We start from the raw sequence: 20123 nt of genomic DNA, 5'->3' as shown, positions 1-20123 counted from the left end.
CATGGGCCGATTTTCTAACCGGCGCTACCGCTCGGCTGTCGCGGACCCCCGAGATGGTCTCATGATATTTAAAAATCGTTTGTTAAATAAATTTTATAATCAAATTCATTAAAAATAGATTGGCATACTAAAAACAGCATAGCAGTCTAAGTGTTTAAGAAATTATTAATTACTAAATTAATTTTTGGGGGTGCCCATGGCGCAGCGGTAGCGCGAGGAAACACCACACCACAGGTGTGGGATCGAATCTCGAGTCTGGCACCCCCCGGTATTACGAACGGCTGACCACCGATCTATAATATACCGACTTTCGGTCACACAAACTCTCTTCGGAGAGAGGCCTTGTCCCACTAGGGGATGTCGTGCCATATAAAAAAAAAAAAATAATTTTTATTAAATTAAAGTGTAATTAATTAAATTAACAAAATAAAAGAAGTTGGTATAAACATACGACACAACAACCTACTCTCGAACATGAACCAAGCAGTGATATACTTTCACTTTCCATTTCTTGTATTGGAAAACGACACGTGTTTGTTTTAAAGGGAAATCGGCATTTATTGAGCAATTTTTTTAAACGTTACATAAATTAATGTCCGATCGACTACGTCTCGGGACGTTCAGAACAACGATCTTAACAAAATAATCAACACACAACGAATGGAATCTTACATTAATAAAGCTAGAACCACAATTACGTTGTATGCAGACTGTACGTGCTCACTTTACCATCGTCCTCCAGCGTCGTGGTGGCCGCCTTGTATCCCGTGGTCTTGCCGTTGATGTTGTGCTTCTCGCTTTCGGCCGTCGAGAGCATGCTGTAGCTCTTAGGTTTGCCGTCGTCCCCGTACTGGAATGGAAAGAATATGAGGTGATGTAGGAGGATATTCAAATACTGAGCATGTCCCAACATGTCGATTACTTACTCGCTGTTCCGAGGCCCACTTGGAGCTGCTGGACCACGATTTAGTACGCTGGAAGCCGCCAGGCAGCTTACCAAGAGAATTTGCATCGGAACCTCCACCGAATCGCGAGTCCATCTCGATCGTCGCACTTCCAGTCACGGCGCCGTTGTGCACATTCTGTGCCTGCAGGCGAGCTAGCGTTTCGGACTCACTCATAATGTCGTGCAGATCCGTATCGGCCCCAAAACCACCCGCTCCGCCAGTCGCACCAAACCGACGACCCATCTCGTCATTCGTGATCGGATAAACGTGGCTACCACCTTGCTGGGCCTTGTAGCGACTGTTCGAGTGTGCCGAGTTAGAGTACTGTGAAACATAGGATGGCACCGAACCGGAGGCGGTGTAGTACGTCCCGGGGGAAGAGCTTGCCCGATGTTCCTGAGCAGAGCTGGAAGATGAAGAGGAATAACGACTTGCGGTACTGGCTTGAGGCACCGCTTGGACTACGATAGGGGCAACGTAGGAGTTGCCTCCATGTGAGGTAACATGACGCTGTTCCTGTTCGGAGGCACTTTCGTACTTGGAGCCAGTCACTGTAGGAACGTACTCTTGTGTTCTGTGATGTGTCACACGTCGCTGGCTATCAGAAGACTGAGCAGTGTTATCGTACCGGTTCGTGGACCCAGCGTTGGAAACATACGACGTTCCGGTGCGAACACTTCCAGCCTGTTCACGACGCCGGGCAGTTGCAACCGAGTCAGAAGAATAGGCCTGCACTGTGCTGTTACTTTCGGCGTCGAGCTCTAAGTTGTCCTGTGTGTCGTGCTCTTGATGGTCAAAGGCTCCCCGGACCGGGTAAAGATCCTGCTGGCGCTGAACCGTTTGAGTCGAGTCAATTCGCTGCCGAGTGCGATGATCATCTACACGATCCGAGTGCACAGTTGGCTGGACAAGGTTCAGGTTCACCACACGTCCAGCTGAGTCGTAGGTTGTCTGAGACGTCGCCGCATCCTGAACTCGCGAATGACCGGAAGCGTAGTATTGAGGTTTCGAGTATACCACGTAGGTAGTGGGCTTTGATGGGTATTGCCTGTAATGGAGATCCTGATGCTGGGATGCGACGTACTGTCGCGAATAGTCGTTGTTCGCTGTCGGGTAGACAGGCTGAACATGCTGCTGTTGGTCGGCGTTGCTAAAGCTAGAGCGTGCATTGAAGTTACTGCTCGAATGGGAAGCACCTCCAACAGGTACGGCAGTGTAGACGACGTTCGCTACGACCGGTCTGCTGACTACGGAGCGTTCCTGACTCGATCGTTCGTTGAAGCTCGTTTGAGACGCATGAGTCTGAGGTGCTGGGACGGGATATACTATCGGTTGAACGTAGGTGCCCTCGCGGCTGGCACCCGACGCTATCACATTCGAATGCGTTCTTCCGAATGAATCCACAGTAGGAGTATACAGTTGGGCAAGGACCGGCTGACCTCCGGCAGCACCGTTCAAACTTGAACTATGATGACGTGAGGCTGACGAGCTAGAAAAGCTGGATCTCGCTCCGGTCGACGATCCTGAGTACACGATCGGGGCCGACTGGACATTCGATACGCTTGACTCAAGGCGGGACGAAGTAGACGAGTACTTTTGAGATGATCCGACGGTAGGAGCGAAACCGACCGTTCCCTGTCCAATGGTTTCTGTATCCCCGGCATCGGCCGTATAGCTGTTGTAACAGATTGTGTCACACGGTCCACTAGCTACCAAAGGAGCTGCCTGTTGGAGCTGCAAGCGTTCTGCGGCAGCCTTGCGGGCAGCTTGCACCGAAGACTCATGCTGTGAGTAGTGTCTGGAAGAGAGTAAACGATGTATTGTAGAATAACGATTAACTGGGGTGTGGAAGTAGACATTTTCTATTTTTATTCTCTTTAAAGACTAACATACTGAAGGTACTTACATTCCAGTTACCACTTGACTTTAAAAGTACACCCCAAGCGTTTAGTACATGCAAAAGTGTCGTTCGTAAACGAGGTTACAGAGAGAATCGCATTGAATGGTTAGCAAGCAGATTCCGACGTCATCGAAACAAGTACGGTGGAAAATATGCGAGTGATAGAATTCCGTACAAACCGGAAATAAAAGGTAATAAAAAACAACAATACCGTATTATCAGTACACTGCAGAAAGGAAAACATTTAAAGTATATAGTTTTATAAACTTACTTATTGTGCACCGAAATATCTTCACTCCAAGCTGCCGTGCCTAAGAAAACAAGAAATTAAAGAGCGATAACATTTATTGCACTGTGTACGAAAGTACGTTTTTTAAACCCATTTTTGTCGTTTAGTCGACATATGTAACTAGTACTAAACATATGTCTTTGAAAACTCGTATGAATTGCATTTTTAGTACAATTTGTACTAAAACCCTCCCGATTGCTGCACTGCCGTGATGCGTTCAATTCGATTTCCACCGTAGGCCTTCCAGAACAAACTAGACCACCATAGACATGCAGATAAGCGTAAAAATAATGATGACGACATGTTCTTTACCAAGAGCAAGGCGGCGAGCTGATACGATCATAACGCATGTAAACGATCGTCAGGGAAAAGAGAACATTATCACTCCCGAACCGAAAATGGAAACGCAGATGAACTGACTTTCGTTTGATAGGGTTATTTTTTGGCATATAATAACCACTGAATCCATTTATAAATGTTTAAATTCATTGCTTTTTACTAGCCTCAAAGTTGTTTGATAGATCCGGATTCTTTACCTGCACTGCTGCAACCAAGCAGCATTGCGAAGCACACCACGGATTTCCACATGGCGCTTTGAGATATAATTACTAGATCTTGTTTAAGTAGAAAATATCACTTTTTCTTGAGGTTCGAACCGTTTTGTCTTTGTGCACTCGGAGGAAATCACAACCTCTTGAACTTGTTACACGTTTTTAATCGAGTTCTTTTCTTCCGAACTGATCGCTGCTTACTCCTGAAGTGGTTTGCGAGAACTGATATTTTTATAGAACCTCGCCGCTATGTTATAGCTTGCAGCTATCGCCCATCAGCAGCTTCGTGGATTCGCAGCAACGAATGTTCAGGCTGACCTCCGAGTCGCACTGAGTACATCGATCGGTACTAGTTATCAGCATTCACCGGTGTATGCCTTATGTCCATCCATTCCACCAACACCAATTCCGGACCGATCCCGAACTGATCGTTTCAACGACGCCTCGCGTGGTGAGTGATTATATTCCGGGATCCGTGGCAAGCGCTTATCACTGGTGATGTCTGCTAATGCCTGCGTAAACGGAAGTACCGTGCCATCGACAGCACCACATGTCAATGGATGTCAGTAAACGGAATTTCGGTCTAGGTCAGCCGTTGCTCTGAAGAAACCTTCTCCGTAGAGATGAATGAACAGCTTCACGATTGAAGGCCATGCTGGTATACCCCAAACGATCTCAAAGAATTTGCGAAGCAACCCAACCTCTTGACCCCAAAACACACATCGTCTTAGGAGCTTTCTATCCCCAACTTTATTTTCGATCACCGGCTTGTTACTTGTCGATAATACACAGCTTACGTTGGATATAAAATAATCAAAATGCACAAAATACAGACATAAGAAAACAGTGTCAATTGTTAGTGTAAGTACGTTTTAATTTCCTGATCGTTACTTTTCTCCTGTCTCTCCATCTCGTTTATGGTCCCGTAGACCGGCTCGTCGTTCCTTGACAGTCGCATCGCACAGATTTCTTCTTTCCGATTCACTTAAGCATAGGTTTGTTCGAAACGCACTGAGTGGGACGGGTAGTCTTCTGAATAATGTAAATTAGATCCGTGATCCGAGGCTGAAACGTGGGTACGATCCGGGTTCTGCCATTTACGAGTGGACGCGATGAGTCGTCACCTTGCCATTGTTGTTCACCGAAGTAACCGCCTCGCGGTGCGTCTGGCCATTGATGTTCGATGAGGACGAGAAGCTGGACACTCCGACAAAACCTGCAGCAACACAAATAAAAACAAAAAAAAACACAAAGGAAAGTACTATTAGCATTTAGAAAGTGAAAAATGATTCTTTGTTGGTTCTAAGGGTTTCCCAAAACCCAATGTGGCGGTGATTTCATTCGGGCGCTATCTGTACAGGCAAATTGTGGCGCATCTGCGATTCGAAGAATCGTTGCCCCGAAAACACCGATTACGTCATTTGTTTTGTTATGGCTCAATAGAGGTAAAATGTAGAACCAAAATGAAAAACATTATGAACTCAGTCTACGCCGTGGACGATGATGAAGAAATCAGGTTGTTTTTATTTTGCTTTGCTCCCGGTGTTTATGAATGAAATTTAAGAATATTTTTGCATAGGCCCGAAAAAGCAAACGGAGCTCTTCAACAATTATGAAACTGTACATTGGAAATTTTATTATTGTCGTTGATAAGCAGGTTTAGTACAAACAACCGTTATTCTTCCAAAAAGTAGGTTATAAAAAGAAAAGGTTGATGACGGTTTAACTACCTCTAAGGGATAAAACGAAAGATGCCATTTTGGTCCCAATAAACTCCCCATTTAAATTGCGTCATAAAATTAGAATATTCTAATAAAATTGTTATAGACTTGTGCATAAATCGATCCTTTGATGGGATAAAATTAACGAAGATCAAGTAATCATGTGCACCACTTCACAAACTTCCCTTTCTTTGAATATGCAGAAATGTAAAAAAACAAGGTGGCTTTAAAAAGCCTAATATCCTAATATACATTTACAAAGCCAGTTCATTACAATCGCATTCACATGAATAGCCGAACAAAAACTCGTAATGACCTGTCTCTGGATCCGTGTAGGAAAACTGTTCTTCTATGAACTCGTGTAACAAACACTGTTTCTCTATACCAGCCAAGGATTTTCAATGTTGGGAAACAACGCAACGCCTTGACCATGAATTTCTCGGAAGGAAGGCAAAGGGAACTTTTCTACGCCCAAGGATGGCTAGTGCCCCGATCAGCAGTACTTCGTAAACAACCTACTCATAGCGCGTTTCTCAACACGTGTGTGTAGATCTCTATCATGGAAGATCGCTTCCTTATCTCCTTCTTTCCACGCCCCGATTGTTTTTCATACCTGGTTTGCCACTCTGGAAGGTCGTTTCTTCTGATCCTCCGAAGCGAGTATCAACGTTCGGTACAGCCTAAAATGAAATGTAAGCACAAGAACTAGTCAGTTGAAACGCTAATTCTATACGAACGATGCCCTGGAAGGCGATCGCCACTTACTGGATTGTTCGGGTAAATCGAAGCTGTCTGGTGGAACCCTCCCGGTCCGAACGAAGCGCTGGAGCTGGCCACATTCGGGGCACCAGCAAAGTTTCCGGTCGGAATGCGGTTGTAGCTACCGGAGGCAAAGTTCGGTCCGTACACCGGGAAGCCACCGGCGGCAGCTCCGGCACCACCGAATCCTCCGAATCCTGCGAAACCGGCGTTCAGAGCGGCCTGCTGTTGGGCGAACAGCTGCTGCTGGAGCGCGAACTGTTGCTGGTACAGGCTGTCGGAAGGTGACACGAAGAGGAAGCGTTGGGAATTAGCGATCGTAGCGTTGGCAAAAGATCGTGACTGATACCTTAGAATGACGCACTACGACACACGGATAGGGAGGTAGAGAAATGCTGGTTTAAAGTGGTGGTTACGATGGGCAAAAAATAAGTTAGCAAGATTGTTCACTTGATTATGGTACATCTGACAATGAATGAAGAAGGAACACGCACAAACAGACACAAATGGCACACAAATAGGAGGATGTTTTAATTCGAAGTTAGTGAGATGGTCTCACATGGAACGTTATAACGATGCATGAGATGGAGTCGAGCACGATCTGATAATGGATAGTACCACGGAAGCAATAAATTGTCGTCACCCACGTCAATAACGACTGAGCTGACATTGCCAACAAGGGGCTTAAACTACTGTCATGAACTGTTTTTAATTGTTACACCCACACAGCAGCACATTTTAGAGCAGATTTCGTCTCGAGCCTCACATGCCGTCTTAAAATCTTGGCAAAAGTTGATCTTGCGCCCGGAACTAGAAACTAACTTCTCCTAGAACATCGACCGGAAACACTGCTGTGGTTATAACCCATGGTTATTTCACACAAAAATCAGATGACAAGTGCTCCTCATGCAAATTTTCCTGCTAATTCTGATGTTGTCCCAGATGATGAACGACCCCGTAATTGATCGGAGCGATATTCGTGAGGAACTACGTTACTTGAACTGCTTCTGTGTTGGCACCATCCACATGGGGTTGATGAGAGATGCCGACGCCTGCACCGTCGCTCCCGGCCCGGAAAAGGATTGCGTCATGGAGCTTAGATGGATGGATCGTGGTGAATTAGTCAGCAGCTAAGAAAACGATCCCCAGCCGGTGAATGGGATGTTGTTGTTTCGATTCAGTGGGTTTTTGATTTGGTTTTACGAGGGGCAGGCAATATCACCTCCTCACATAAACAGACATCACTACTATGTCGTAGCGCAGGGTCGGCAGTGGTTTAATTAACGAGGTTCGCGGAAACGGATATCACCGGGAACGTAATACAATCGTCGTCAGAATAGAACGCTAGTGAATTTAATGTGCTTCGAAGTAATGGAATCTTTATCTGCTGAATATTCCGATGATTTTTTCTTACCACATTTAACAACCTTTTGAATTGTTTATTGCTGAAATTGGTAACGCCGAGTAAGCTACGTAACGTTTTTATGGCATAAGCTTGCACAGTTGTGGTGAAGCACAATATGGTATGATAGTGGACTAAAGAATATCTTTTTAAAGTATTCAGATGACAACATAAATAGTGCATTTTTGAGGTGCAATAATGCGGAGTTATGAATCTCCAGCAGAAACAAAGTTACCAGTGCAAGATTGTAAAAGCAAGCAGTAATGCTGGTGCATAGCAAGATCTTAGTGATCGATAAAAAATAACGATCTTGTGCGGTTGAATTGTGTTTCAGTTCGTGCAGTATAAGCCAAGCTTCTTTTTAAGAGAGCCTAGAAACGGCAACCAATAAAAGAGGATACAAGGAAAAGTAGTTGGGAAGGAAAAAAATCTATAGCATAGTCTAGTTCATAAAAGCATGATCGACTTTGAAAATTATTTTTCTAAACATTCTCCAAACATTCTTCTAAACAATCGTCAACATCGCCTTACGATAATTTACCTTACTTATCTAAATTCGTCAGTATTGTAATTTTTTTTTTTTGTTTATCTGAACGGTGCGCGAGGTAAATACTTGCTGATGATTAAATTTATTTGGTTTGGAATGTTGATTAAAATATAATCTATCAAAAAAACGGTTACTACTGAGTTCGACCTAATCCAACTGCAAGCATTTAACAATTTGGGGAAGTCAATCTGGCCGAATATCAATTCTGCGGTTTACAACTTTGTTTGTATAAGTTCTTATTTGCCAAATTGGCAAAGGTTATTGGGAGGCCATTAGCTAGAACCGAAGAGTTTTATCCTTCAACCGAAACCATCACCAGCTTAGGAGCTAGAGCTACGAATGAGAGCAAATAAATACACCTATGTGGACCCCGCCTGCCACCCAACCATCGAGCAACTGGCCCTGGTCCACTAGGCATCGGAACATTTTGTATTACTTTGCGAAGTTGGCCTGCACACCCTGGAAGAAGTTGCTGAAGTCCACGGTCGGGCCGCCGAAGCCGCCGAATCCGGGCGTACCGGCGAAGCTTCCCGTACCGACAGCCACTCCGGCACCGTTCGGGCTGGTGTAGTGCGTCGTATAGCCACCATTGTAACCTGTACTGCCATGGGGGAACTTGTCAGCATAGTCGCTACCGGCCGGCACTTGATTATAAAGACCTGTGGACGCCTTTCCGTTTTGATAGACGGAGTTGGAGTACGCTGGAAGGAGGGTGGACATAAAAAAAAATTAGTCAAATGAAAGAGTGGCCCCGACAAGTTCAGCGATGTTTAGCGCTTTTGGTTTTCCATCTTACCTGCAGCCGTACCGGCAATTAACGTGCACAACACAAGAAACTTCATACTGTTTAAAATTACCTACAAAAGGCATCGCCAAGTCGGAGAGGAAGAAAGAAAAATAGGTAAAACAATTGCTTCAGGCAGCAACCAACAGCATTTCACAATCGCTCCCAACAACAGGTTCTTTAATACCATCTCCAAAACAGGATTCTTTCGTATGACATCCCCTTTCATTTTGGCTTTTTTTTCTGCTACCAAGGAAACGGTTAACGCAAACGTTTGCCACAACTGGTCGAAACTACTTTCTCTCCGATATTTGGTCGAATTTTGGGGATTTTTCTCTCCCACAGCCAAAGATGCTAACAGGAGATAAGGGAAGAAACACAAAACACCAACCTTTGCTGCGGGTTCCCGTTTGGATTCATCTCCTTGCCACTCTCGATGGTCACTCGGATTGGAGCGTGAAGGATTTCGCGATATAAAATTGTATTTCAGCCGAAAACGTGTAAACCGAAAACGCGGTTCGTTCGAATGGATTCGCGTATGATATCACCCTGATGAACCAAAGCACCAAACCGGTCAACAGCTGTGTGTATACTGCCCCCTGAAGCGCAGTATACGAACAAGAGTGGCAGAATTAAAAAAAAACAGCCCCGTCCTTCACACAGTCTCAAACGTGGTTCTGTTTATTATGCGTCTCTCTGACTAGCGCGCTCTCGCTCAGCAAGACACTAGTCCATTTAAGAAAAAAATATTAGTCATTCGTTAAAAATACAATATGCAACTCGAGATCCCGAAAACATTACGAAGATGAAGAAATCAAAAGAAAGAGCAGGTTCATGATCTGCTCGACCAGATGACGTGTAGCTTCATCCCGGATCTTATTCCCTCTTTCTATACCCGAAACGAACGACGAACCTGATTCGTGAAAAGTTGAATTGCATTCGAGAATCTTCACTCATCTTCCTTTCTCTTTTCTTACACTCTGTTGTTATCATATTTCAACTTAACATCCGTAAGAAAATCAATATTGATAGCTGCATTCAAAAACTAAAATCCAGTTCAACTCTTCATTTAAGCCATAAGTTGAATATTAGCTATCGTAGTATAAAACCAAGAAAATTGATGTCGCAAAAGAATGTACTAAAACATTACTTCTTGAACTAACATAAAAAATCAACAAATCATTTGGCGTAGTGCAATTGTTTGTGTTCCCAATGTACATATAGGCATCTCTAGAAAAGGTGTGATCACTTCAAAGTGACGCAATTTTTGACAATGCTAAGGAAGGTTCAATTAAGATAAAAAGTTATCCATCAACAGCTTGGAGACAATTGACGTCACCTGAAGCTGTCAACGTGTTAAGTGGTTTCATTAAAAATGAGGAAAAACGTTGTTTGACTCACAAGCTCTAAAAACTGGGAACAACAAATGAAGAAATACTGAACGAACCAAAAAACAGAAGAAGGGTTTGTTGATGTTTTAAGCGGTGACTTCTACCTGGATGCTTTACATATTTGTGTAGCAAGTAATTGCTATTTTACGCAAAAGCATGCATAGTTTTGGCAAACATCATCATATAGTCGACGATCAAGAACTATTCATGTTGTGACCCGCCATTATCTCAACTCGTTTGCATGTGATTTAAATTCAGCGCAATGCCAAATAGACATACGAAAAAAAACACAATGGGCCACATGATTGCATCGAACGAACGACTTCAACTTTCTTATGCTGATCCGGCACGGGAATTCCATAGCTGAGAGATCGGTTCGTGACTTGACTGTTAATCGGCTTTAAGGCAACAAGCTTTTCATCTAATCATCCTAGTCTGTTAAGAAACTAATTGCTTGTTTGAATGATTGGTGGATCGATTTGTTGCAACAACATCATCCTAAATTGACGTGAACTAGTTTGTGTAGAATTTTTTGGAGAAAAAAACACAGTGTTCAAAACATACCATCAGCAGGTTAAGCATGATCAGCATAAACATCGCCAAAGAAAAAAAAAGCCAACCGCACCGGGCTGCAAGCAAGTCTGCCCGAAAAACCTGTTTCTTAACATTTGTCCACGTACTTCCCCAACCGTATCAACCCGGGCAGACAAACTGGAAGTCGAGAGAACTCGACGTGGTGAACAAACATTGGACACCCAGACAAGCTGCCCGAAAACCGGTTGGAATGATGGATACCGACCATTCCGCGCAACAGAAGCGGAAGAAGATTCAAAACTTACATCTCGCCGAGGCGTCGCGTTATCTTTGTCCACTCCCAAGGGTAGTGGGGGTATTGGTGGTTCTTAAAAGACCTTCTCCACATACCCCTTGGTACAACCCTCTTGGTTCCACCCAACGACCGGCATAACGTCGCATAACCTCGCCGAGTTATGAATACGTCGCAACAGCATGCATATACTAAGCTTTATTTATACACACACATACACGCACACGGTCGATCGGTAAAGTCGTGTCGGTTTCACGGTCAAGACCAGCATCGAAACAGCAGAAGTAACACTTCCATTAACCTCTCAACCACAAGGCCCTTGTCATAAAGGTGTTGGCTTCACAACAATTCTGTCGAAACCTTTGACAGGTGAAATAAATGAACAATGTAATCCCAGATCTACTGCAGATCTTGGCCCCAACGAGCATTCAACACACTTTAACTAACTGTCTTTGCGCCTCTAAAAGCGAGGGAGAAATCATATTGCTCGCCAAATTCGTCAGGAGCTAAGTACGAAATAAGGACTATTTTGTGCTAATTTGAATGTCTATCAGTTTTTGAACTTTGCTCTGCACTGCAGTTTCACTTCGAGGTAACTCCCCGATGCACCTTCGTTGCCAGGAGGTCAGCCGACCATCTACTATCAAACGTCTTGAGCAGAGTCCCGCCCTTCCTTTTCGGTGATAACCGAAAGGTAGATAATCCAAACACTCTCTCTCCTCCTGGGCAATTTTCGTTTTTTATTCAAGACTTCACTCCCGTTGGTGCACTTACACTTGATCTCACAACCTGTAGAAACTGAGTGGAACTGATGCTTCTTATCGATCACGCGAGCGTTCGAACGTCAGGCGCGAGAATGGAGCCAGGCCCGCGGTGGGCTTGTTGTTTTATACAAAGGTAAACATCTCGCGATCCCCGCGGAAGGAAGAGTCGCAGCGCGAACGAGTGAGAAAGATAGCAGGGCAATGCTTTGGGTGCGGAAGAGAGGGACAGGCAAAGTTGAGGATCGTCAACTGCGAGAGATCGACGTGAGAAGATCGTTTTTTATTCTCGCTCGGTCAATGCGGCATCGCGAAATACGAATGAGACATTGGAACGAGGGAGGCCAACGGAGTGAAAACCGTATGTGATAGCCAAAATAAAATACGAAAAAAGACAAACTCAAAACAAAACAAGAAGTTAAACACGGACTGCTCGCAGAACCGGTTTCGGCGCCGGGTTACCGGCTACTATACGCGAAGCGATTTTTAGTAGTGTCCAAAATCCTACACCCAAACGAGGTGACCGAGGAGAAATTATCCTTCGGTAGCCATAATATGCACATGTTTAACATAATTCACAAGACTAGATCAACCAAAAGTGGACGTCAGTTTCTACGCAAATGAGTGAAAGCGTTTAGCGTTTCCAAATATTTGTGCGCGGTTTACATCGTTGGCTAGGGTTATGCGCAGTGATTCCCAACATAACGCTTCCACATATACATAAGGAAGAGTCGAATCCATGATTAGTGATCACTGTAACACAAGGGCGAAGGACACGTGGACTTCAGACAAAACAACAACAACTCACCATCGGAAGTCGTTCACCCGCAGGATTTTATTTGTATATGTCAATGTTATTAGTTTATATGTTTCATCAGATCATGATCGCTTAGTGATCGTAGAGCGACATAAGTAAATAAGTAGCAGCTGACATTGAAGATGACATTGTATGGCTATACGCTGAAAGTAAAGAAGTATTATTCTACTCAAAACAACCATTGGATTTACATAAATTATCACTGTGATACCGCCAGGTTGTTATCGAAAAACTCATACCACTTAAGCACCAAACATTCTTTACATCTTAACACAAAAATGACTGGGAAATATGAATTTATCAGTATCGTATAGAAGAAAGCGATCATTATTTAAAGCCGGTTATGAATTTGCATTCAAATCCTTTTAATTTTTGAGATGTTGTCGTGACTCTGCTTCGCACGATGCAAGTCGTGCCGATATAACCACATGTTAAATTTCCTTCCAATATTTGTAGCGGGGAATTTATTCTTTAAAAATAATAAAATATACGTTGCTGGTAACACCACTTTTTATAAAACAGACGATTTATTTTAAATAGTTAACGTAGTTACAAAAGGCGTTACCGTTTAGTATTACGAGTACAGTGTACATTTAAGGCCAACTTAAACCCATTTTCCTCCCTAGCAGTAAACGTAATGAATTATTTACATTTACAACAAACAACTCATATATTCTTATATCAACTTCACCAGCATCTAAAAATAAGAACAAACTATAACAATAAACTATTTGTGATGCTATGATTCTTGGAATCAAATCCTTCTCGAGCAATAACTTTTTTCATAAATGTTTCATGAATGTTTTGTTGAGTTAATAGTTTCTCAAGTTTTTCAAGTAAGTAAGTATTTTTACTGATTTTCAAAATTTACGTTTCCATATGACAGCACAATCAGTGAACAAATAGACATGTGTTAAGCTGTTCTAGTTCTTCAGCTGGGAATTTTCCATCATTTTTTACAGATATGAAAAGGAGAAAGGCTTTCATTTTGTCGAGAAATGTCCCACATTGTTCAGAAACTTGCATAGTTTTAGCAAGTTTTAAAAATTAAAAGATTTAATGCATGTTACAAAGAAAATGTTAATTTTGATTCATGCATGCAGGATCGATAAGTTACATTAGAATCAAAATAGAATCAGTGAATGGTTTTTTATTTTCTTCTTGAATATCTCGAAAACAGGTGAATATTTTCTCAAACAAAAACGCAATACAATTTAGAACTTTCAAATATTAAAATTTGGATCATACTCGACTTATTTATCGCTCTCCAGAGATCTTCACATTTTGGGCCCCTTGTGGAGAATTACAATCATTTCGTAATTTCCACCTTAATTCACACTCTATGAAATTTCAAACAAATTTAATCCTCGATCAGTCGAAATTAGACCACGAAACTCGATATTCCTGACGCTTGTTTGAAAGAGCAGAACCGGTTCTTGATGAGCGAGCCAGCGTAGTAATCTTTCATAACTTTTGCTTATTCTTAACTTCATATAAGCACCAGTTCACTGAAGTGGTTTCTTCAATAAAAACGATAGCTACAACCGGATGTATTGTACAGGATAAGCATTGTTGGGTTCAAGAACTACAAGATCAATAATATTTTTTTTCATAATCGTATAAAAAAAATGTCAATGAAAAAATCCCCATGACGTCCGATAGATATAACACTTTGACCAATCAAATCAGCTGTTCATAAACATCATCGAAATCGTTACGCCATACTCACACATCTGTTTTTCTCTCACGAAAGGAAAAGAACATCAAAGCATTGGAGTCAAAAAAACAAAAAGACCATAATTTAATATCAACATCAATGGTTTCCTCGTTCTTAGCGATGTTGCATTTTGTTTCAGGTCCGGCTCACGGATATGCATATCATATTTTATTTTTGTCGGCTAATGGGTTTTAGAAATTCCCCCCGGAACGAGCAACACGATGAGCTAACATTAGAACAGTTGTGACGAGCAATTCCTCATAAAAAATTAAATATAATTTCTTTTAATAATTTATTGCTTTATTAAATTAGTTTTATTTACTAATTAAAACACAAAAATAAAAATCATATTTGTTATAATTTACGATACTATTCTCACTTCCTTGAGTTTGAGCTAGCCGAGCTTTTTAAATAATTTTCTCCATCGTTTGCTTAAAAGCGGACCGTTGGCGGAGTGGGACTTCCGGCTTGTCTGGGCGCTACTCTGAGCGCTCACCGATCCATGGTGCGATCCGACGGAAGCAGCAGAACCGGCATCCGTGTTTCCAATCGTTGAAACCGATCCGCTATGACTGGAACGTGAAATAAGAAGGGGTAGTGTTTTAAGGGGTATTTTGTTTGTGCCTCATGATGACGCTATAAAACCGATGAAAACGGAAAACAAGACCACACTTCTGACCTGCAGAGGATAATTTACTCACCTTATAGCGATCGGTCGATTGTGTACCGAAGTCGCGATGGACGTCGAGTGGGAAACGGATACTCCCGGCAACCCCACGGATCCGGGGCCACCTCCAATTCCCGGCGGGCCCAGTCCAGGTAGCAGTGCTGGAATGATAGTCCCCACAATCGGCAACACAGCTGGTAGAACGAGCGAAGCACTGGAAGACGCAGAACAGAGGATTTTGTTAGCGAAAAAGGATGGGAAAACTACTAGCACCACATTTTGTCGGCCATTAATTATCTTTCGCGAACGACTTGGTTAGGAACGTTAGTTTCGTCGGCTTGTTGGATCTTTACTCCTCGCCGGTTGCTCACCCGGGAAATGTCTTCGCTCCCTGGTTGCCACTAGCACCAACGATGGGAAGCGCTGTCCCAACCAAAAGCACGATGCTTATTACTGCCGCCAAACTCATGTTTTCGCCTGATAATAAAAAAGCAGCCACTGCTTTGAGGGAGTAACGCGATCGCCAACCGAAGAACGAGGCGACTTCCGGCCGACAGAGGATGCTCCACCACGGTTCGCTGCAAGCGTTGTAATGAAATCAGCGATCTGTGCAACCCGCGCCAGGTCCGCAATCCGCGGCATTCATTTTGGTCGATCGCATTTAATAAAATCGTAAACGGCCCGTGTCCGGTACCACTCCAGCTGACCACAGGAGACCTCGGTATTCAAGGTTAATGGTAACGTCTAACGCGCTACATGGATGGAAAAAATGACGATCATAGTTGTCTTTAAAAGGACTCCCTTATGGTTAGGCAATTGACCGAGGTATGAAATCGGAAATTGAAATCAGCAAAGTGCAATCAATAATTGTCACCGCGTATTACTCGGTGTTGAAAATGCAAGTATTGAAACGGTACGGATTTGAAATTGTAATCGTGAAGAGAACAGCAGGAACAATTTAAAATCTAAATTCCCAGAATGAACTCAATCAAAAATTATTCTAGTAATATGTTGTACATATCAAACGTTTATTTTGTTTAGATTTACAATAACCATCACCTCTTATCATGAAAACTGTGAAAGTGCTTTGTATTTGAGGAAAATAAACACTTATAACTTTCGCTGATCATGAATCGCTGGATAGAAAAAAATATAATATTTACCAATTATGTTCCATTCCTAGGTATGTTAGTTTACTTTAGTTTTTCACTAAAAAAAATTACAAAAACAGGTAGAAGAGTAAATGAGGCTAGAGTCTCCTTCTTCCTACCAAAATTTCAACGAAAAAAAATCAAATAAGCCAAAGAGACATTACAGAAATCATCCATTAGGCCAAAAAGAATAAAAAAGCACCAAAAGAAGATAAAGCAGAGCTCACAGTAGAAGATATTAAAAGAAATTGATGTTTTGCTTGCGCTTATGAGTGCTTAGAATAACCGTTAGTTTGAAATTTTTAAACACTGCGATGGTTGAAAACGGTGAAAAGTTTCAATCGAAAACAACGCACCGTTCGAAGCGTTTCAATGAACCGTTTGAAGCGTTTTTTTTCTTCGATTCAAATCCATTCGGGGATCTGGATTGGCTATTCCGAATCCCAATCTGAAAAAAAGTTGATTGCTAAACCGAATATTAACGGTCCACACAGCGAATGAAATAATTGTTGATCAAAATGAACGAATGAAGATATTACCAAGTGCATATATTAAGATATATTGGCACACAAGAGGTGTAGCCACGACCGGAAAAACGAAGGCCCCTTTTACCTCATAACACCTCATTTAATCGATGTTCTACTGTATTTCTTTGTTCAAAATAACTTCATGAATTTTACTCGAACTTAAGCTAAATCGCGCGAAACGTCACTCGTTTCGAATCCATTGTCTTCGCGCTGGTGGCCATTTTATCTCCATCCTGCCGAACACAGATCAATCTGTGCCTCTGCCGGGACAAGTGTGTGTTACCAAAAGCGCGCTTTTATGGAAGAACCGATCAAAAGCAATTGTAAAAATATAGAATTCGCACAGTTTCAAACCATTTGTTCCACAGGGCTGCGATAAATAGTGGCTACTGTCTACGAGTTGGCCGAGTTTGGAGGAAACAAACGCCGTAAAAGTATTGCATCGACTGTGACAAGGTTTTGTGTGAGCAGAGGTGACGCGGACAATAACCTTACATTAGAGGCCATTTCATTCGTTCACAGTTTCATTTGTTGCTGCATGTAGTACATTGGTTCACATAAAAGATGTCACAGAAAATGAAGAAACCATCGACAAAGCCGTCGTCGACAACGACGACTACTTCTGCCAGCAGCACCGCAGCATCCCAGCACCCGATGGCTCCACCTAGCAGTGCCCAGTCCGTCTCCTCGTCTGCCTCGTCCGTCTCGAGCGCCTCGGAGTCAATGGAGACCGCCCTCAGTCCGTCGCGGCGCAGCCGACTGCACGAGAAGAACAGCCTGATGAACCTGAACGACCGGCTTGCGTGTTACATCGAACGGGTGCGCTTTCTCGAGCAGGAGAACTCGCGCCTCTCGCTCGAGCTGACCAACTTTCAGGAGACGGCCCACCGGGAGGTGTCGGGACTGAAGTCGATCTACGAGCACGAGCTGGCCGACGCCCGCAAGCTGCTCGACGAGACGGCCCGGGACAAGGCGAAGGTGGAGATCGATGCGAAGCGCTACTGGGAGGAGAACGAGCAGCTGCGGGTGAAACTGAACCGGCGCACGAAGGAGCTGAGCGAGCTGGAAAAGTCGGCTCGTGCCAGCGAGTCCCGATGCGTCGAGCTGACGGCCAGCTACAACACGCTCTGTTCGGAGCGCAAGAAACTGCAGGAGGAGCTGTCCGAGGTGGAGAAGGAAGCGGACGCGCTGCGGCGATCAGCCGAAGCGATGCGCAAGGATTTGGAGCAGGAGACGCTGCTGCGGGTCGACCTGGAGAACAACGTGCAGAGCTTGCGGGAAGAGCTGACGTTCAAGGACCAGATTCACAGTCAGGAACTGAGCGAAAGCAAACTGCGCCGCCAGAGTGAGATCAGCGAAATCGATGGGTTCCTCATGGAGCAGTACGAGACGAAGCTGCAGCAGACGCTTCAAGATTTGCGCGACCAGTACGACCAACAGCTGCGGCACAACCGGGACGAGCTGGGCGAACGGTTTGAGGGACGCATCCAGGATTTGGAGGATCGGCTCGGAGAGGAACGTGCTCGCCATGAGGCGGAGAAGGCGACGCTCAGTGACGCACTGGATCGTATGCGCAACGAGATGGCGGTGCAGCTGAAGGACTATCAGGACCTGATGGACATTAAAGTGTCGCTCGACATGGAGATCGCGGCGTACGACAAACTCCTCTCGTCGGAGGAAACCCGGCTCAACATGGCACCGAGCGTGAGCAGTTCCAGCTCGGCGGGGGTGTTCAGTTCCAGTGCATCCCGCATCTTCCGCACCCCGTCACTCAAGCGAAAGCGCAACACCCTGGACGAGTCGCTCGACTATTCCGTGCTTGCCAGCGCCAAAGGCGACATCGAGGTAACCGAGGCGGATCCCGAGGGCCGATTCGTTCGGATCACCAACAGATCGAAGCAGGAGTACCGACTGGACGGATGGCAGCTTGTGCGACGGCCTACGGACGCTCCGGAAGTGTGCTTCCGTTTTCCAAAGTCGGCCAAAATCGAAGGCAACGGCATGGTGACGGTTTGGGCGAGCGTTGCCAACCGCAAACCTGACCCCCCGACCGATCTGGTGATGAAAAGTGCCGCCCTCTGGACGGTAACCGATACGATGGCGACGGTGCTAGTGAACGGCGAAGGGGAAGAGGTAGCGCTGCTCGAACGACACCGGACGGTTCGTGCACCCAAGGACAAGTACTTCCACGAGGAAAGCGGTGGCCGACTGGCCGTTTCGTCCAAGTCTTCGCCGAAGGGAACCACCAATGGGGTTTCCAGAAACGACGAACAATGCTGTGTTATGTAGAGGAATGTCGAGGATGTTGTCGTTCGGCTTGCTCAAATCAATTTTGTGTTACATCCTATTTTCCGTTTTTGGTTTGTTTTTTCAATGTTTGGAAAAAAGGGGAAAAATAAAATATTATAAATAAATGAATGCAAACAAAATATATTTTGTGTTTGCAAAATCAAAAACTCCCAACGTACACATTAGTATTTCTATTAGTAGAGAGTTGCAATGAAAATATGTTCATCATTAGATTTAATCATTCTATTGTTTCATGTGATTTTTGACATTTTGAAACATAACATTCCAAACTTTACAAACGATCAATTAACCAAATGACTTGTTTTCCACGTTCAAGGGTGTGCTAGACGAATTTAAGGCTTGTAAAATTCATAAAAAAATCCTTGAAACTGTTCATTCCTACACATTTATTGTTTTTACAATTTCGTATCATTCGAAAACCCGGCGTGAGATAAAAGGGCTATGCTATCTAAGCTCAGCATTGTTACGTTTACTCTCATAAATGGATCATAATCAATCGGTTCTTAATCAATTTCACAAAGCAAATGGCATTTGTTTCTGTTTTAGCCTGTTGAATTTTATGGTCGAGTGTATAGGGACGCTGTTTTTATTTTGTTGTTGGCATTAACTATTATCCCAAATCCAAGATTATAAACGTACAATACTACATTTTATTGTATTTAACGTATATCGGCTTGAACTACTTACCATATGACTCGCACTAGTAAATGAAAGAAAACTTACGTTTTCTTCCTTTTTTATCAAACTAATAGTTTTATTTAAGGAACCTGAGGCCAAGAATTAATTTAGCATTAAGCGAGGATTTAATTTTAGTGAAGTAGAGTCCCGAAACAAATACGAGGCCAAACTGGAAGACATGCCAAAATGGAGCATGGTGACGAAGCGAGGGTTGGTGACCGGGATAGACAGCTTGAGGAAGGATCCGATGGACCGGAAGAACCTTTGTTTAACCCTCAACAGGTTCTCCTCGAGTGCGTTTCAAACTTTGTCACTTTCAACTTCGTCAAGGAACTTGGCATTTGCTTCTAGCTGATGCGCTAAATCCAAGCAGGCGGC

General features: G+C 43.7%; 4 protein-coding genes across 4 annotated transcripts; 1 reads left to right on the top strand and 3 right to left on the bottom strand.

Moving 5' to 3' along the window:
• Window positions 1-558: 558 nt before the first annotated feature.
• On the bottom strand, window positions 559-3724 carry LOC131265638 (serine-rich adhesin for platelets). The gene is made up of 5 exons (XM_058267923.1): window positions 3673-3724; window positions 3119-3158; window positions 2854-2871; window positions 927-2745; window positions 559-850 (listed from the first exon to the last, which is right to left on the bottom strand). Exons 1-5 carry the CDS (start codon window positions 3722-3724, stop codon window positions 695-697), a joined length of 2085 nt encoding a protein of 694 aa, XP_058123906.1. The 3' UTR covers window positions 559-694.
• Window positions 3725-4412: 688 nt separating this feature from the next.
• On the bottom strand, window positions 4413-11961 carry LOC131263679 (PE-PGRS family protein PE_PGRS47). The gene is made up of 6 exons (XM_058265921.1): window positions 11892-11961; window positions 8913-8973; window positions 8553-8817; window positions 6174-6441; window positions 6022-6088; window positions 4413-4903 (listed from the first exon to the last, which is right to left on the bottom strand). Exons 2-6 carry the CDS (start codon window positions 8956-8958, stop codon window positions 4785-4787), a joined length of 765 nt encoding a protein of 254 aa, XP_058121904.1. The 5' UTR covers window positions 8959-8973; window positions 11892-11961; the 3' UTR covers window positions 4413-4784.
• A 2845-nt stretch (window positions 11962-14806) lies between these two features.
• Window positions 14807-15548, bottom strand: LOC131264426 (collagen alpha-2(I) chain-like). Its single transcript, XM_058266728.1, has 3 exons — window positions 15451-15548; window positions 15114-15293; window positions 14807-14984 (listed from the first exon to the last, which is right to left on the bottom strand). Exons 1-3 carry the CDS (start codon window positions 15546-15548, stop codon window positions 14807-14809), a joined length of 456 nt encoding a protein of 151 aa, XP_058122711.1.
• Window positions 15549-17007: 1459 nt separating this feature from the next.
• LOC131267050 (lamin Dm0-like) lies at window positions 17008-19224 on the top strand. Its single transcript, XM_058269803.1, has 2 exons — window positions 17008-17213; window positions 17280-19224. Exon 2 carries the CDS (start codon window positions 17322-17324, stop codon window positions 19044-19046), a length of 1725 nt encoding a protein of 574 aa, XP_058125786.1. The 5' UTR covers window positions 17008-17213; window positions 17280-17321; the 3' UTR covers window positions 19047-19224.
• The last annotated feature ends 899 nt before the right edge of the window (window positions 19225-20123 follow it).

The sequence above is a fragment of the Anopheles coustani genome, chromosome 2, assembly GCF_943734705.1.
Source record: "Anopheles coustani chromosome 2, idAnoCousDA_361_x.2, whole genome shotgun sequence".
Lineage (NCBI taxonomy): Eukaryota > Metazoa > Arthropoda > Insecta > Diptera > Culicidae > Anopheles > Anopheles coustani.
Note: the sequence above shows the minus strand (reverse complement) of the source record. Positions and strands in the feature narration are given on the sequence as shown.

What these genes read in the sequence shown, in the direction of transcription:
- LOC131263679 (XM_058265921.1), bottom strand. Translation starts at nt 8,958, where the DNA reads ATGAAGTTTCTTGTGTTGTGCACGTTAATTGCCGGTACGGCTGCAG. An exon ending in GTGCAGGCCAACTTCGCAAA is followed by an intron (nt 6,442 to 8,552) that starts GTAATACAAAAT and finishes ACCTTCCGACAG; the next exon opens with CCTGTACCAGCAACAGTTCG. An exon ending in CTTCCAGAGTGGCAAACCAG is followed by an intron (nt 4,904 to 6,021) that starts GTATGAAAAACA and finishes GTGTTGCTGCAG; the next exon opens with GTTTTGTCGGAGTGTCCAGC.
- LOC131265638 (XM_058267923.1), bottom strand. Translation starts at nt 3,724, where the DNA reads ATGTGGAAATCCGTGGTGTGCTTCGCAATGCTGCTTGGTTGCAGCAGT. An exon ending in GCTTGGTTGCAGCAGTGCAG is followed by an intron (nt 3,159 to 3,672) that starts GTAAAGAATCCG and finishes TTGTTTTCTTAG; the next exon opens with GCACGGCAGCTTGGAGTGAA. An exon ending in AGTGGGCCTCGGAACAGCGA is followed by an intron (nt 851 to 926) that starts GTAAGTAATCGA and finishes TTTCCATTCCAG; the next exon opens with TACGGGGACGACGGCAAACC.
- LOC131264426 (XM_058266728.1), bottom strand. Translation starts at nt 15,548, where the DNA reads ATGAGTTTGGCGGCAGTAATAAGCATCGTGCTTTTGGTTGGGACAGCG. An exon ending in GGAGCGAAGACATTTCCCGG is followed by an intron (nt 15,294 to 15,450) that starts GTGAGCAACCGG and finishes TGCGTCTTCCAG; the next exon opens with TGCTTCGCTCGTTCTACCAG. An exon ending in AATCGACCGATCGCTATAAG is followed by an intron (nt 14,985 to 15,113) that starts GTGAGTAAATTA and finishes TTCACGTTCCAG; the next exon opens with TCATAGCGGATCGGTTTCAA.
- LOC131267050 (XM_058269803.1), top strand. Translation starts at nt 17,322, where the DNA reads ATGTCACAGAAAATGAAGAAACCATCGACAAAGCCGTCGTCGACAACG.